Source organism: Corapipo altera, unplaced genomic scaffold, assembly GCF_003945725.1.
Source record: "Corapipo altera isolate COAL_440 unplaced genomic scaffold, ASM394572v1 69, whole genome shotgun sequence".
Classification (NCBI taxonomy): Eukaryota; Metazoa; Chordata; class Aves; order Passeriformes; family Pipridae; genus Corapipo; species Corapipo altera.
This window is the reverse complement of record NW_020884908.1, coordinates 4,388,988-4,405,898: the sequence shown is the minus strand read 5'-3', so window position 1 is coordinate 4,405,898 and position 16,911 is coordinate 4,388,988. Positions and strand designations below refer to the sequence as shown.

Genomic DNA, 16,911 nt, shown 5'->3' with positions numbered 1-16,911 from the left:
AAGTAATTCTTTGTGAGATGATTTCATTTTGAAGTGGATGGAACTATCGGTGCTAATAGTCAATAAAAGCTGTGATTTTTAAATGTATTGGAAATATGTATTTTTAAATGCATGTTTTGGCCCTTTACACAAGCAAGTGGTTGCTAATGCAAATGTGTATTAGAAATGCAATTGTACTATACTTAGATGTGGTTCAACCACAGTTATAACAGGGCCATTAAAGAGTATTAAAAAAAAAAAAAAGAAAGAAAGAAAAAAGGTAGAAAAGAAAGAATAGAGAATACAGGTTAAAAGGGAACATGTTCTCTTGCTCAGCTAAAAGATTTATCTATAATTAGAAAAACAAAATTGTTCAACATTTGACTAGATAAATAAAATATTTATATCTCAGAGAACATAAGCATACCATACAGAAAACATGCTTACTTACATTTTGTCTTGTAAAGAATTCTAAAGACTTTCATCACAGCTTGAGAAATTAGCTTTAACACAATTAGCTGGTGAGTTGGAGAAAACTCTGGACTCCTCTCTCAGAAGACTTGCACCTGTTAGTCAGGGAAAGTAAACTCTCATCTGTCATCCCCAACGTTTTTCCAGTGTCTTCCCAAAATGCAACTACTCCTGATCAGCCGTAAGTCTCAAATAATCAAAACTACATGAGTTAATGGCATAAAAATTAAATCTCCGGTGAATAATATCAGGTAAGGGAATAATATGTGTGACCATGTGATTGCCTGCATTCCTGGGCTGGAGCTGGAGAGAAGTGGGAAATGCCCAGCTGCCTTAGTTGGAACCAACTCAAAACTTCATCCGCTTTGGTTCAGTTCTCAAAATAGGGCACATGACCTCTAAGTAAGATAGTACAGTATGCTGCTTTTACACTACATTGCTGCTCCTGCAGCCCCTAATACCAATTCACTCACTTTACCAAGCATGGGAGGAGGTAAAATTTGACACTTGCTGAGTTTCAGCGTTATCTTGTTTTGTAATACATTATCCATAGCAAATTTACCACTATCTTCAGGAACAGAGATGACATCTGCTACAGAGTGGCTTACACTTGTCTGTCTGCTGCTTTCAGTGTCATGTGTCTGACATGAGTTAACCTCTTAAAAAATCTAACGTGAGGGAAGAGAATCGCTTGTTGGAGGTGTCCGTGCTGCTCCTCTTGACCTACTTGGAAAACTATGACTCGACTCTTTGCGGCTTCCCCCATCGCAACACAGCTGCAGAAGGCAGTAAAACAGGACCACTTTTAACCGAATCAGAAATGTGCTATAAATACATTGTATGCCTTTGAATAACATTATTTCCAAACCTTGCAAAGCCCTTTACTTACTTTATCAAGCCCACTACAGATCCTTTTTTCCCCAATGGAATTGGTATAATGAGAAAAGATAGCCTTTTCTCTTCACAGATAAAGATCCAAATTGCATTTTATAATCTGACAATTATGTAGTTTGATTTTTTGTAAAATAAAACAGATAAACTTCCTTCCCTGTTCAAGATGAGATCTTAGTTGTTAGTGACAGCTGTTAAAATCCTGCTAAAAATAGATATGGTGTCAACCACTAAAAAGCTAAGTGCTCCTGTGAACCACAAGCAGAAAACAAATGAGGTTTCTAGTGAATTTGTGGAAATCTGTGAGCATCTTGCATGTACCACGAAAGGTGCTTTATTCTTCCAGCAGCCATCGCTGTCTGTAACACAGGGGGAAGGGAGGGGATCAGACGACTGGTATTAAGACAGAAGAATGGTATATTCCCTCAATTTTATTTTCTCTCTTCTTTTTGTCCCCCAAAATATAATAAAAAAGATGATGCAACACAAAGACTGAGGCTACCTCCAAGCATTTCAGATGTCTTTTTCATTTACACCTTTGCCCTGAAGAAAAAAAAATCAGGAAGAGTAAAACAAAAAAAGTGCAACCAAAACCAAGTACACTGATACTATAAACTAACAAAAAAATAGTTGTTCTGTCTACATCAGTTATTAATCGAGCAGCTAATGTGCATAGGTGCTTTTTTCGTGGCTGTGATTTGCCAGGTTCCTCACAGAGTTGTGTGGAACTTTCCTCTGCCTTGGAATTGCAGCCTCCAACCCATCCACAGTAGCTCTGTTCGATTAATAAATGAGCTGTATTCCAAACCAGATGCATGACATGAAATGAGTAAAGAGAGAGAGAACAGAATTGTTCACATTCAATGTTACAATATATCTCAGTAGGTTCCTCCTTTTTAGCTACATTATGGCTAAAAATAGAGCACTAGTGTAGGCACAGTGAAATATGATTTGCTTCCAATAATACAGTAAACTAATTGTGAAATTAAGCTATTGAATGTGCTGTTATCTCCGAGTCTGGCCTCACCAGCACTTTCTGCTTCCCTGTTTAACATTTATCAAGTTACCCACAAACTTTGACGGATGCAAACAACAGCTGATAAAATATCACCTTTTCCAAGGCCCCGATCCTACAGAGACTTCGACACAGGTAAAATTCCCGGCGAGCAGCCCTTTTCCACGTTTAAAGACTTCACTGAGGCTATTAAAATAGGGCCAAGTTTTTCCTCCCTCCAACGCCTCGTTTTTTCCTTAAAGATGTTTAAATGAAGAGACATTCAATGCCCTGAACTTAAAACACAATCAGTTTCAAAAGACCTTAGCCACAATTGAAATATTAATTTAAAACCAGCATCACTGTTAGCACCGATTTTTTGTGGTTTTGTTTTTTTGTTTTTTTTTTCGTTGATGCCTGAAATCGGGGCAGATTTGCCCCGCAGCAGCCCCGCGAGTGCAGCGCGGTCGCTCCCCCTTCCCACCCCTACCCCCGGGACCCAAGGGCACAGCGCGGGGCAGCAGGGACCCGGCTCCCCCCGCCTGGCAGCAGCGGGGATGAGCGGGACGGAAGGCGCAGGCCCGGCGCGGGCGAGGGCTTGCAGCCTCCTCCCGCAATCCTGTCCAGGGGCGCTCCGCTCCCCGCAGCCCGCCCGGGGGCCGAGCGGGGCGGTCGGAGCGGGGAGAGGAGGGGTGTTCCGCCGCCGCCGCCAGGGCCGGGAGAGACGCTCCGCCTGGGGAAGGGCACGGGGAGACACTCCTCCTCCCCCGCCGCCCGCCCTGCCGCCCGCCCTCCTTCCCTTCCTCCGGCGGCTCCGCGAACCAGGAACCGCGGCGGCGGCGGGCTCCGTGCGTGAGAAACCCCGCGGCGCCGGGAGCCGCCGGGAGCCGCCGGGGCGGGCGGCGCGGGAGGGGGCGGTGGGGGCGCTGCGAGGGGCCGGGCAGCACCGGAGGGGGCGGGAGGGGGGGGGGAGAGGAAAAAGTTTACACCCTCGCCACTCTCCTCCCTCCTCTTCCTTGGTGGCGCAGATGGGAGTTTTACCTGGAATGACATAAGTTTGCTTTTTTTTTTTTTTAAGAGGGTTTGTTTTTTAATTTTTTTTTTTTTTTTAGAGGGTATCTCCCTCCCTCTCCGCCCCCCTTTTCTCTACTCTCCCCCCCTCCCCAAAATCCCCTTTCCTCTCTCGCCGGTGCTGGATCCACCCCCCGCTCCCCTCCGCCGGCGGGCGAGGGTGTGACCCGCGGGAACACCCACCCACCTAGGCGTCCATGGTGGGAGCTGTCCGCCGAGCTGAGCCGAGCCGCGGGCACCCCGCCTGCCGCCGCCGCCGCAGCCCCCTCCTGCCGCCCGGCTGCGCTCCCGGCGCTTGCTCCGCGTACTTTTTTTTCCTCTTTTCTTTTTTTTTTTCTTTTCCCTGGGTGGCGGTGCGGGCTCCCGGATGGTTCGCTGCCAGTAGCCGGGGGCCGCGCCTCCTCCCCCCGCCGCGCCACCATGTCGTAGGGGAGGTGAGTGCAGCGCGGAGCCTTGCGCGGGGCGAGGAGCGGCGCGGGGGGCAGCGGGGTGGGTGCCCGACGCACCGTCCGGCGTATTCAGGTCACGGCCAGTCCCGTCCCCATCCGTGAAAACTTCGCGGGAAGGACACGTCCATTGCTCGGCAGCGCCCGCGGGGAACCGCGGCGGCGGCGGCTGCTGCTCCGCGGGTCACGCCGCGGGCGCTGGAAGCCGCCGCCTCGGCCCGTGAGTGCGGGTCGATATTTGGCAGAATAGGAGAAACGAGAGGGGCACGTGACACCCCCAAATCCTGGGGATGTTGGCGCTTTCGCCGTGACTCTGGGGTACAAACCCCGCAGCGCACGCAGGTCCCTGCGGGCGCGCACGGGCGATTGCGGGAGAAGGTGCGCGGTGCCCGGCGCTGCCGCTGCCCGGCGGGCTCAGCCCCCCGTCCCGCTCCCGGCGGCGCCGCTGTCACCCTGCGGGGCTGCGGAGCTGTCCCCGCCGGGCCGTGGGCGCACCTGGGGGGCGGGAGCGGGGCTCTGAGGGGCCGCTGACCGGGGGCTGGGGGCGGTATTTAGGGAGCGAGTTGGGAGCGCATCGCCTGAAAGTTTGCTCGGCGGCTTTTTTCCTGTTTTACGCTTGTCTGGGAAAAGGGTATTCCTGCAGCCGGGACGCGGGCGCCGAGGGGGACACCGGGGAGCGGGAGGTGGCAGCACCCCGGAGGCAGGGGTCGTCCCGGCGGCGGCTCCTGGGCGGGGGGAGGCAGCAGGCGGGGGCGCCCGGCGGGATGCGCGGCTGCCGCGGAGCGGAGCCAGCCCGGCGGGGAGCGGAGGACGAGTCCTTGAACCCTCCCGCGCTCTGCCGCCGTCGCTCCACTCCTTTTTTTTTTTTTTTTCCCCCCCTATTTTTTTTTTCTAATTTTTTTTTTTTTTTTTTTTTTGTTAAATCACCGCTGAACCGGCACGGTGCGCATTCATGCGCCCGCTGAAAGGCGGAAACCCCGGGCGGGCGGAGAAGGCGATGCCCGGCCCTGCCGCCGGCTCGGCGCGGGCACCGGGCGGGGGCGGCCGCGCCCCGCGCACCTCACCTGTCCGCGGGGGACCCCCCGGGCCGCCGCCCCGCCACCCCACCCACGAGGGTCTGCGGGTGGCGGGCGGGGGGACCCCGGTGCGCGGCGGAGCGCGGGGGTCGCGCGGCCCCTGCGGCTTTAAGGAGATGCGTTTCCCAGCCTGTGTCGCAGCAACTTTGTATCAGTCATGTCGCCCGGCGGGTGAGTGACGGCGCGGCCCGGCCAATGGCGCGGCGGGACGGGCCCGGCCGCGCGCCGCTCCGCGCCCCGCCCGCCAATCGGGGCGGGCGGCGGGCGGGACGTAAACTTGAACTTTATGTGGGCATGTGACATGTTTTTAAAGGACTTGGCACCTTTTCCCGTCCCCTCCCGGGTGCCGCTCCGTGTCACCGGGCGGCGCGGCGCGCCTCGGCCGGGCGGGCAGGCGGGGGAGGCGGGCGGGAAGCTGCGCCGCCCGCCCTGCCGCTCCGCTCTGCGCCGCCCTCCGCACCGCTCGGCTCCGCGGGGGCGCGGGGGACGCGCTCCGCCGCAACAGGTACCCGGGGGCGGGGGGCGCCGCGACCCGCAGCGGGAAGGTGGGACTGGCGGGGTGTGGCGGGAGGCTCTTGGCACCGGGAAACCCCCGCTTTGGAGGTTGGGGGAGCGGCGTTTGCACGGGGCGAAAAAAAGCGCTTTTCTGCATCGCTCGGGGGTCGGGCGGCGAGGAGAGAGCACAGGAGGGGCGGGCTCGGCCGAGAGCGGGTTTGGGCTCTGGGATCCCGCCCCCGCCGCGGACTCCTGGGATGGAGGGAGGGAGTGGGCTCCCCCACGCGTGACAGCCCGGATTGCACCTGCGGGGAAAGCAGACAGGGGCGGGGGTGGTGGTGGTGGTGGGAAGGGGTGCAAAGCGGTGGCCGCTGCTCGGGAGCTGCGGTGATGCTCCACGTAGCGTAGGGTAAAAATAGGAAAATAAGCGTGCGCTCTGCTTGCGTGGGTGTTTACACGCGTGTGTGTGTGTGTGTGTGTGTGTGTGCGTGTGTGCGAGCACGGGGGGAGCAGCCCCCGCCGCGGGGACCCGCGCCCGGCGCCGCTCGGGGTCCGTGGGCGGCGGTGCCGGGGCTGCCCGTGCCGCCAGCCGCGCTCCGCTGCCCTGGAGAAAGCGGGGGAAACCCCAGCCCGGCGATGAAACTCTGGTCCCCTGGGCAGTTTTCTGTCAGCGAGGTGGCTGGCAGACGGTGAAACTTAGAGAAAATTTCGTTTACAAGCACTGAGAAATAAGAAGTGTGTGGCCGCTTGAGCCATCAGTTTATTTTTTTTATGAAACTGGGTTTACTTCAGATTTTCCCGTATCTAGGTGACCTTTTGGTTGCAGGGATACCAGGTACCATTTGATTTTTTATTTGGCTGTTGCTGCGAGACTGGTTTCATGCCTGATTGATTGGAGACCCGTGCTGCAGAGGGCTGTGTTTGTTGATATGTTTGGGGTGAAATGCATAACTCGAAGTGTCTAAGTTCTTGGGGGAGGCAGTCTGGAGAACCTGCTATGCTCATAATATATCTTTCTTTGCAAAATACCAGATATAGATAGTCTTGTTTCCAATAAGCTTTTGTTGTGGTCTGTGAATGCTTTAGCCCACCGTCAAATTTGTTTAGTGAAAGTTAGTAAAAAAGGCATGTCTGTGTAGTAGGTGAAGTGTGGATACCGTGGATAAATGTGCGAGTCAAGTTGGAATAAGTTCTGCTTAAAAGAACAAAACCAAACCCTAATGCCAACAGCAATCTGTGAGATGATTAATTTGGTTCTGGTATCCACTGAGGCGCTTGGAGGTGACAGAAACCAGCACTCCTAAAAAAATCTTTTTGCTGCTGCATTTATGTCTGTCATTTTAAACAGAACTTGTATCAGTCCACAAATAATCTCTGCTGGTTTTTGGTCCTCTCGTCTATATTTGCCAGCCTCTGGAAGTGCAGGATCAGGGCATTTTCCAATTTTTTTTTTCCTTTGTGTGACCCAGATTTTTATTCAGTGAAGTCTTAAAGTATGCTCACCTATTGATTATATATGAAGTTTGAATTTTACTGCCATGGGAGAAGTTGCTACAAAGCTCAAGTACTAGTGTAATGTTAGGCCTATAACTGAGATTTCTTGGTACACAGTGGTTCTGCTGGTGTTTCTGAGGGTTAAAATTCACTTACATCCTAATTTTAAGCTTTAACTAAGTTTCCTGGTTTTCAGAAATGCAGGTCACTCACAGCTGCGATTGATTTCTCTAGGAATTAGACTTGGTCAGCACTTCAGTCAGGGGTAGATGATTGTTTGGGAGTGACTTTATATGAAATTAGGCACTTCTGTCTGAAAATTTTAGACTATAGGAATCTGATTTGATACTTACTATGATGTTAGACGCATGATTCTATGTTCTAATAAAATTTGTGCTTGAGGGGAATGTAGGCATAGGGCCATAGTTCTAACTAAGGGCAAAGAAGTATTCAAGTAATTCATTTTAAGGTTCTTTGTTTTTATAATTTTGCTTAAAATAGTGTTGTTAAGTAGTGTTCAGTAAAGAGATTAAACACTGAATTAAATATTGAATACATTCAGAAAAGGAAAAACTATTTGCATGATATTGATATTGTAGCTGGTGGCACTTGAGTTTCTGCAGTTCTAACGATACTATGAGCCAAATCCTTAAAAAATTAAAAATTGTTGTTACTTTTATGTGATTTTTAGATTATTGGAGACTAGGTCATGCATTTTGCACCCTGCCTTGAGAGAGTGGTAGGCAGGATGGGAGGGATTTTTTTAGGGTCCATTCTAGAACAAGGTTTACTTTTCTGTATGTATTCCTCTTGCTGGCTACCATGGAGGTTTTGCAGAATTTGCAGAATTATGGATCCATTTAATAGCCAGGCATCCCTGCCTAATCTGATCCCCTTCCTCTGTGGCAGAAATGTCTCCTATTCAACTTTTGCCCTACTTCTCTCCCCTCTCCTTCATGTCTCCTTGTATAAGGAGGTAGTATAAGAAGTTTGTATAGCTGTGAAGGGGCAAGTCAACTCCCAGCCCCTCAGAACCGCTGCTTCCTTCTAAAGCATCTATGTTATGCTGGATGATGAGGACTATGAAGAGAAACCCCCATAGCACACCAGCCTCCCTTGCTTTGCTGTCCCTGTAGCATGGCAGTGGAAGGTACTTGGAGGAGCAGAGCTGTGATGAGCAATTTCCACAGGGTTTACATCCCACCACCATGTCCTCCTTCCAGGACCTCTCTGGATCCCCTCCTTCCTTGCTGCTCCCTTCCTTTTTTTCCTTCCGAGTCTCTGGGTGAGGGACAGCCCATGGTGCTGCTGGCACTGGCCATGGGGCTGCGGCCAGCGAGAGTGGGTGATTGTTGTGCTGACCTTGCTGAGCTGTTCCTTTTGGGGTGGGGCTGGGAGCAATAATTTGGGTGTTTCCTAGCTGCTGAGCAGTTTTCTCTCTGAACCCGTAGGGGTGTCTTACCCGTGAGACCTTTCCCCTCAGTTTGATTGAAATTGGACAAATGCTTAAAAGATGATGGATGGGGCAGGGACATGGGACTGGCAGGCAGACAGAGAGGAGGATAGACAGAGAGAGCGGATACGCCTTGTTTCCTTAGGAAATTAGGAAATTTCCTTAGGAAGTCACACTGTCCTGTCATTTATTAATTTTACTTTTTTGTATATGTCTTTGCTAGTTATGGAGACAAAAGGATACCACAGCTACCCAGAAGGCTTAGATATGGAGAGACGGTGGGGTCAAGTTTCTCAGTCTGTGGAGTATTCTTCCATAGGTGCTGGAGAGCAGACTGATGACAGTAACTACATGGAGATTGTGAACGTAAGCTGCGCCGCCGGCTCTTTTGCAAACAGCAGCACTCAAGGAAACAACAAAGAAAAACCTGAGCTACTTTCCTGCCTGCAGCAAGACAACAGTCAGCCTGGTCTTCTCCCCTCTGACATCAAGACTGAAACGGAGTCGAAGGAGCTGTCAGCAACGGTGGCCGAATCCATGGGTTTATATATGGATTCGATAAGAGATGCCGAGTACCACTATGATCAGCAGAACCAGGGGAGCCCAGGAAAGATCTACCAGAACGTGGAGCAGCTGGTGAAGCTCTACAAGGAGAATGGCCATTGCTCCTCTCCCCTCCACAGCGCCAGCAGGCCCTTGAGGTCTTTGATGTCGGACTCTGGGAGCACTGTGAACGGTGGTGCCATGCACACGATTGTCAAAAGCCCTATCATGTGTCAAGAGAAGAGCCCTTCGGGCTGCAGCCCTCAGAACATGGCCTCCTCAGTGTGTAGTCCTGCAGGGGTGAACTCCGTGTCCTCAACTACTGCAAACTTTGGGAACTTTGCCATGCACAGCCCCATTGGCCAGGGAACCCCTCTGTCGCGCTCGCCGAATGTTGAAAACCGGGGGTCTATGTTGCACAGTCCTGCGCACGTCAGCAACGTGGGGTCTCCGCTTTCCAGCCCTATAAGTAGCATGAAGTCACCGATTTCTAGTCCTCCCAGTCACTGCAGCGTGAAATCTCCCGTCTCGAGTCCCAGTAATATCACTATGCGGTCTTCTGTGTCCAGTCCTGCGAACCTGAACTCCAGGAGCTCCATTGCCAGCCCTTCCAATGCCAATAATAGGTCCACTCGTTCTAGTCCAGCGGTTAGCACTGTGGGATCATCCATCTGTAGCCCTGTAAACAACTCCATAGGATTCCCAGCTTCCAGCACGCCAGTGGGACCTAGCAGAAGCCAAGATACCGTTCCTAGTCCAGAAACAAAAGACAAAGGTCCTCAAGAACTCCCGTTTCCTAAGATGGAGGAAATGGAGAACACCATCTCCAACAACAGTCAGATGAACCTTGTTCAGTTCATAAAACCTGAGCCAGACGGGTCGTTCGGCAGCGCCTGCATTGGTGACAGCAGCAGCAAAATAAACTCAGATTCCCCCTTTTCAGTACCAGTGAAGCAAGAGGCAGCCAAACATCCTTGTTCTGGTGCCCCTTTTAAAGGGAATCAAACAGTAAATCCTTTCCCCTTTACAGATGGCTCATATTTTTCTTTTATGGACGACAAAGACTATTACTCTCTTTCTGGGATTTTAGGACCACCCGTTTCTTCATTTGATGGAAGTTGTGAAGGTAGCGGTTTTCCAAATCCAGGCCTACGTGTGGGGATTAAGCAGGAGCCTGATGATGGCAGCTATTACCAAGAAAACAGTATACCATCCTCTGCCATTGTGGGTGTAAATTCAGGTGGACAGTCATTTCACTACAGGATCGGTGCCCAAGGCACGATATCCTTGTCGCGGCCGGTTGCTCGAGAGCAGACATTTCAGCACTTGAGCTCATTCCCTGCCGTCAGCACCCTCGTGGAGACCTGGAAGTCGCATTCAGAGTTGGCATCCAGAAGAAGTGATGGGTATCCAGTTCTAGAATACATTCCAGAAAATGTGTCCAGGTGAGCTGGCAAATTACTTCTTTTTTTTTTTTTCCCCCCCCTTCTTCTCCTCCATTAAACAAACAAGACGTGAATTAAGATGGGGACCAGGGTGGTATTTCTCAAGCTGATGTGTAGTTCTTGGTTTGAATTTCAGTTATTATCGTTAAATTTGTTGCTATCTTGCTGGTTTTTATTCTTCCTTTAATAAAAACAAAGTGCTAGCTTTAGTATTTAAGAAGAACATATTATATTCTATTGTTATTAGGATTGAAGGTATAGCTTTAATATGTTTATGAGCTCTTACTACTACAAATGTTGTTTTTCCCATAATGAGAGCTTAGTAAAATTGCTCTCTTGTGTCCTATAATAGTTATTCTTCCTTAGCTAGTGCTTGAATGTGTTGTACCTCAGATGAAATGTTGAGATGAGGATAAGAAAATGATAGTGCCAGGAATCTGTTTTTGTAAAGAAGTATGGTTCTATGTTTCCACCAGACTTTAACTGGTTAAGTTTAAAAAACCAAACGTTACAAGCCTGTGGCAACATATTATTTCTGTATTTTAACTGTAGGAACATTTGGTTTGTATATATAGAAAAATGACTCCAGAAGGAGGAGGGCTGTTAAAACTTGATGCATTTGAAAGGGAGAAATGGATAAACTAATCTCCTCACTTTTTGTGGAAGAGAAATATGCAAGTGTCATTTGATTTTGGGTTTCTTGGCTGATTCCTGGAAGCATGTGCCTCTTCAGCAAGCAAGTGTCCGTGTATCTCACCAGGGAGGTTTACTTTCATAAACCCTGTAGTTTCATAGTCAATATTACAAGTTATTAGGCCCTCTGATGGCATGACAGAGTTGAAATAGTTACATAGTCTCTTCGTGTATCCAACAGGGTCCTGAAGGTTTTTGCTAAAGCTCCAATAGCCGGTAACAGAGTTGCATTTACCTTTCTCAAGTATTTTTTTCTCCTCATGAGATATGCAGGTGCAGTCATGAATGAGGCATCTGCCTTATTCTTGGAGTGGAGTGAAGAGGGATGCGTGGGGTTTTCCATATTTGTATGATACTAAATATTTCTGAAAATACAATGTCACAGTGAAAAATATAATATCTAAAACAATGGTGCTTTTGAGGAGTAAAAACAGCCACTGAGGTAAAAAAAAGAGTTTAAATGCTTTATCCTCAGGTCTGTGCAGCACTTCTAGAATCTCCTTATAATTTTGCAAGCCATACCTCACTTATTCTTTGGCCATTTCCAATATTGTCTCTAAAAATAAAATTTTTAATATATCTTTCTCAGGTTTAAAGGGCTGTATCCCACCATCATGCTGAACTTTGCATGTAGTGAAATATTTGTTATCATCCAGTCTTGGCTTAAATGTACTTTCTTGGATCAAGGAAGATGGAGTTACTGTTTTCTAGTTGCTTTACCTGATGAAATTATCATAAATTGCGTTATTTATATAGTGAGAAAAGTTCACCAGAAGACTGATGGAAAGCCTGAAAAGAAAGACCCAATATTTTACTGCCTTTGTGGTTGAGCATTGTTGCTTGGGCAAGTAGCTCCTGCCAGCTGTGAGAGCTCTTGAGTGACTAAATGCTTGCACTGAGTCAAGGTTGTCCTCCATTACAGGGGCAGGCACAAGAAACAGGGAGATGCAGGTAGAAGCAGAGTTGTCACCAACAACTGTGTTTTGAGTGACAGTTTCTCATAAGGCTTTTAAAGGAGTCTTCTGGGCTGACGTTAGTCCATGGTAGCTCTAGACCAGTAAATGGATAATCTGTGTCGTCAGACTTGGTGATGACACAGGCTCGATACGATACACTTTCCTGTCTTTGTTCTCTAAGCTGGTGTATGTAGGGTATGCAGGTGAATGTAGCTGTTAGCTTTGCAGGATTGAAGTCCTGAAATTTTTAGTGCTCAGAGTTGTTACGTGTGGAATTTTGTTTAGGTGATGGAGATCTTCAGGATTGCGACACTTCAGGCATCCCGATCTGTACTTTAGATTAGGACATGTGTCATCCTTTCAAATCTCTTAACTCAACCCCATTATTTAACTAAATGTTGTTCTTAATCTGCTTGGCAATGGCTTTATGCCAACAGTTGCAGCTGGTCACCTGTGCAAAGCCCTTAAAATTTTCAAGGTAAATTGATGTGGAGGTTGTTTTAGCAGCGCAGATTTGAATGCGGGGGTGCCTGCTTGAATTTGTCTGCTGATGAGACAAGTCATAAAGAATCAACGTAAGATGTCACACACGTAAAAGCTCGCTCTTGCTGTTGAACCTCAAATTGATCTTTACTTATTATTTTTGTGCTGTGTTCCAGCTAAAACAGAGGAAATCATGCTCAAGTTAGTTAATGCTCTAACGTGTTGTATTAAAACATGCATAGTTTAAAACCATGTCAGACTCAACATCCCAAGGTGGGTTTCAGCCGTCCCATGTCCACATGGTAGTGGGATTCCAAAGTATCTCTTCCCTTCTTATGTCAAAACAGGAGCATCACGCCTCGAGATCCAAATCAGATCCTTGTTACTTCTAGTCAGGTTTTTTTCTGATGTGTCAGCCATATCAGGCATCGTACATTTTGCAGACTTCTGTAACATATGATTAACCCTTTGAAATCTGCAATATTTTAAGGTTTCTGGTATTCTAAGTCTTCATCCTTTTTCACGTATATGTATCTTTCAATATAAATTGCTGTAAGCAAAGATTAGGTGAAGGGAAAAAGTAGGCTACATGGTTCTTTAAAGCCAACATATGACCAGCGTGGAATGTATCTTGTTATAGCAGCATTATTTTCTAAACCTTGATGTCATACCCTTTCTGAACTGCTTCAGACTTGCAGTTTACATGTTGAAAAGAAGTGAGTGACCAAATGAAGACATGTTTTCATGGTGAGAATGACTCTTTAGAATAGTACTGTAAAAAAAAATATATATTCTCCTATGAGGTTATCACCTTTCTTCAATCAGTTACATTTGCTAGTAGTGTCTAATAACCATAGCTGAGCATTTAAAATGCCTTGCTACCTTGTTGACTGTGCCAAGCACCCACTGTCAACTAGAACATTTATCTTTTTCTCCTTAAGTTACTTATTAGATGTACACAGTTATGGTTTTGTTCTTTTTGAGTTAGTAGTAACTTTGTTTTATAACATTGCAACTTGTGGTGTTTGGGGAGTGGGAGCCTCTTAAGCAAAACCAAGTTCCCTTTTATTCCCTTTTAAATTTTTTTTTCTGCTAATACACATGCAGAACATGTCTTTGTTTTTGAAAGATTTTTGCATGTTTAATTTTTAATAAAGGGTGAATCATACTTGTCTGTCTGTGTGTATAGATTTCCACTCTCCATGAAAGGTGTTTCTAAGAAATAATGGTTTCTAAACTAAATAGCAGCAAAGTGGTCTTGAAAAAGAAGTTGTGTCCAATTGTGTGATGTCATTGATGAAAAACCTACACTAAGAATTCAGATAAGATTTCACTTCAAGGTGATTAGTGCTCTCTGAATCAGGGTACCAGCCTAAACCTCATGGTCGTGCCAGTGTGATTTTCAAAATGGCCTAGGAAAATGTCATGGTTGCGTGAAACAACAGTAGATATTGAGGAAGATGACCTTTCTGCTGCATTAGCTCTCACCTAAAGCTTCTTCTGCAAATGTGCCTTTTCCCTCTAATTTCCATATTAACTGATGTATGTACACATACATACTCGCTTTTCTCAGTGGTCGCGGTGGAAACAGAGGGCTGATACTCCTACTTTCATTTTTTTCCTGGCAATTCCATTGGTGTAATCCAGTGTGGGAAGAATTCACAAAGTTTGATATGCTGTTATTCAGAAAGTTTAGTATTTTAACATAAATTGGGTATGTTTATCTATAATTGTGTTTCAATTGTTGTCATTCAAACAAGAAGATTTAGAATCTAATTTATGTCTGTTAAAAGGAGTTGAAAGATTGTCACTTCTTGGGGTTTATGGTGAATTTTTTGATCAAACATTGACAATATTTTATGGACTTCTTATATCTATCTGTTCCTGAGCCATTCACATGAATCAGTATTTTTTTCATAGACCTGCTTGAAACAGTTCCCAAAAAAACCCACCCAACCCAAAATCAAAAAGCAACCCAACAACATGATCTTCATTTACCTGTAACCTTTATTGACTTGAATAATTGATTCTGGTTAAAATCAGATTTCAGGCTATTGCGAGTATTTTTGTAAATAAACTTTTATGTTAAATATTATCTAGAATAGTCACTTATCAGAATTATACCTGCCAGGAAGATAAAGGTCTGGTAAATATTATTTTTTGAATTTGTGAATGGCCTTGACCTCTGTTTGTTTGCTGACGGACTTTATGAGAAAAGGACCATGCTGTTAAAATATTCTCCATGCTTGGTAGGGCTCTTTTCCCCTTTAGCTTCCCTCAAATTTACTGTGCAAACTTCTTTCACAAATGATTCTTTAATATCATAGACCATAGCCTTAAATCTGCATTTTTCCTTAATTTCAGTTTGGGAATTAATTTCCTTAATTTCAACTTGGTTTTGTAGGTTCTTGTATAATTTTGTGTGATTATTTTTTTTTTGGGGTATAATCTTGACGTAACAGAGACCTCTGCATATTCTTTATTTCTCACTGAAGAAGTTAGGACTCTGTATTAATATGTCAGGCGAGGAGGTTGAAAGGTTCTCCTTGGCATACCAGCATGCACTGAACAGCCTCAGACTTTCTACAGCTTTCTTTGTTGTTATTTTGGTGAGGATGCTGGGTTTTTGTATTGTTTTTTATTGAGGAGTTCAAAGTCTGTGTAAAGTATTTTCCCATAAAATGTGACTGCTAATGATGCCTTATTTTCCCTTAAAATTATACACATCAATTGACTTCTGTGCTGTGACAGCACAGAAGTCCACATGACTGGAAAATTGTATTCCATAAATGAGTGGGTCTTCCAAATCTGAGGAAATAAGAGCTCTGTTGTCAATCCGTGTGCCAGTATCTAGGGCTTGGTTGTTTCTTTTTGGGGGGTAGGGGTGGGGGTTAAGGAATGTTATGTATTACCAAAACATTTCGATTGATGGTCGATATCACTAAACTTTGCAATACTTGGCTGTTGGAAATGAGTTTGCCATAGTTCATTCTGATAGTAGCTAATAGTTGTTGCTTGGTTTTTATATCGCTTTTCGTAGCACAGAATCTCTTCTTTTGATATCTTTTGATGGTGTTCTGAAAAAGGGGAAGGTGGGGTCACCTTCATGCACAGATTTTAGCAAGCAGAAGAAATTTTGATTATCCATTTTTCGACAATGTATGGGGGTCAGCCCATTTTTATGAGGACTGGAAGACACATCAATATGTACTGTATAAAAACATGCCCATCTTATTTTATGGGGTGTGTGCTGCAGTTAGGCAGGTAAGCATGCACAGGGGTTGCTGCAGCAGATTCAGTACTCGTGCAGTACTCCTGTTGTCTGCAGAGGGAGTAAATTTTTAAGTTGTGGTTCAATAACCTGTCCTTACTCAACCAGCACTTAACATTAATGGAGCCTGCTGTGAAGTGCTCTGCCCAGATGAATCGGATTTCTAGATACTTGTTGGTGCTTTGCTGATCCCAGGCTTGAGTAGTGGTTGCTGTTAGGTATCATTTTGTAGCTGAACAGTACACTGTTTGCAGTGGTGAAGTACTGTGTTGGGCCCTGCCTTGTCTGCTCTCACTCTGGTTTTGCCCTTTGATTGGGTGTGTTGTATGTGATAACCAGGTCTGGTTCCTGATCATTCTGAACCTCTAAAAACCAAAAGGACAGTGAAACTTGGTGAGTAGTGTGATGTGATCTGGATATGGGAACAAACTGAAGGGATCGAAAGAGAAAGGAGCTTATGAAATATCCTAAGTGCACCTTTCTGCTAAAGGATGTGTTGTCAAGCCATAATCCTAACACTTATATTTTCAGGGTATAGTTTTAAAAGGCAGTTTGTCTTTTTTAACTGTGTGTCTTGAGTCTTTGAACAGAGTTGTAGGGACTGGGATTAATAATGGACTTATTTGACCAAAACTTCTTGGAAAACAGTGGAATGCTGTGATTTCAGATTTAAGATCTTAGAGGTCAAAAAATACCCCAGTTTAGGATTAATATAGAACTGTAACTTGTTCTCTGGAAAATGTGTCCTAAAATATGGCTGTTTAAGAGTGATAAAAATGGTCCAACGAGGAAACTAAAAAGAGTGTGCGAAAAACAGGTATTAAATCCATCTAAGTTTAGTATTTTTATCAGCTTTCACATGCAGCTGGTTGCTACACAGTGCTTGGTGCTCAGCATATGAATTACTTTACTTCAGTTGCAGTTTCCTCTGAGTGAGAGATCCGTGGAGGAAAAGAAACGGAGCAGTATTTCCATCGTGTGCAATTGACCAAGTTCTTGCAGCGTTATTGGGCATGTTTGAATGCACCCTAAATAGACCATGGCATGATTTGACTGCTTGCTGCCCTACTAGTGTAAACTGCAGGGGAAGGTCGCTGTCTGGTGGGTCCTCCGAAAGCCCTCTCCTGCTGGAGCTGCCTTGGGTGGGTTG

The 16,911-nt window shown here is 46.4% G+C and overlaps 1 protein-coding gene across 4 annotated transcripts in view; it reads left to right on the top strand.

Moving 5' to 3' along the window:
• Positions 1-3,734: 3,734 nt before the first annotated feature.
• The window catches only part of NR3C2 (nuclear receptor subfamily 3 group C member 2), a 204,685-nt gene continuing 191,508 nt past the window's right edge, over positions 3,735-16,911 (top strand). Inside the window, exons 1-2 of one of the 4 annotated variants that reach the window (XM_027652706.1) lie at positions 3,735-3,840; positions 8,594-10,358. In XM_027652706.1, coding sequence (XP_027508507.1) covers positions 8,596-10,358 — 1,763 coding nt within the window. In that variant the 5' untranslated portion in view covers positions 3,735-3,840; positions 8,594-8,595. Of the gene's footprint in view, positions 3,841-5,393; positions 5,434-8,580; positions 10,359-16,911 lie in introns of those variants that run through there. The other 3 variants (XM_027652704.1, XM_027652705.1, XM_027652703.1) reach the window with 3 other exon arrangements.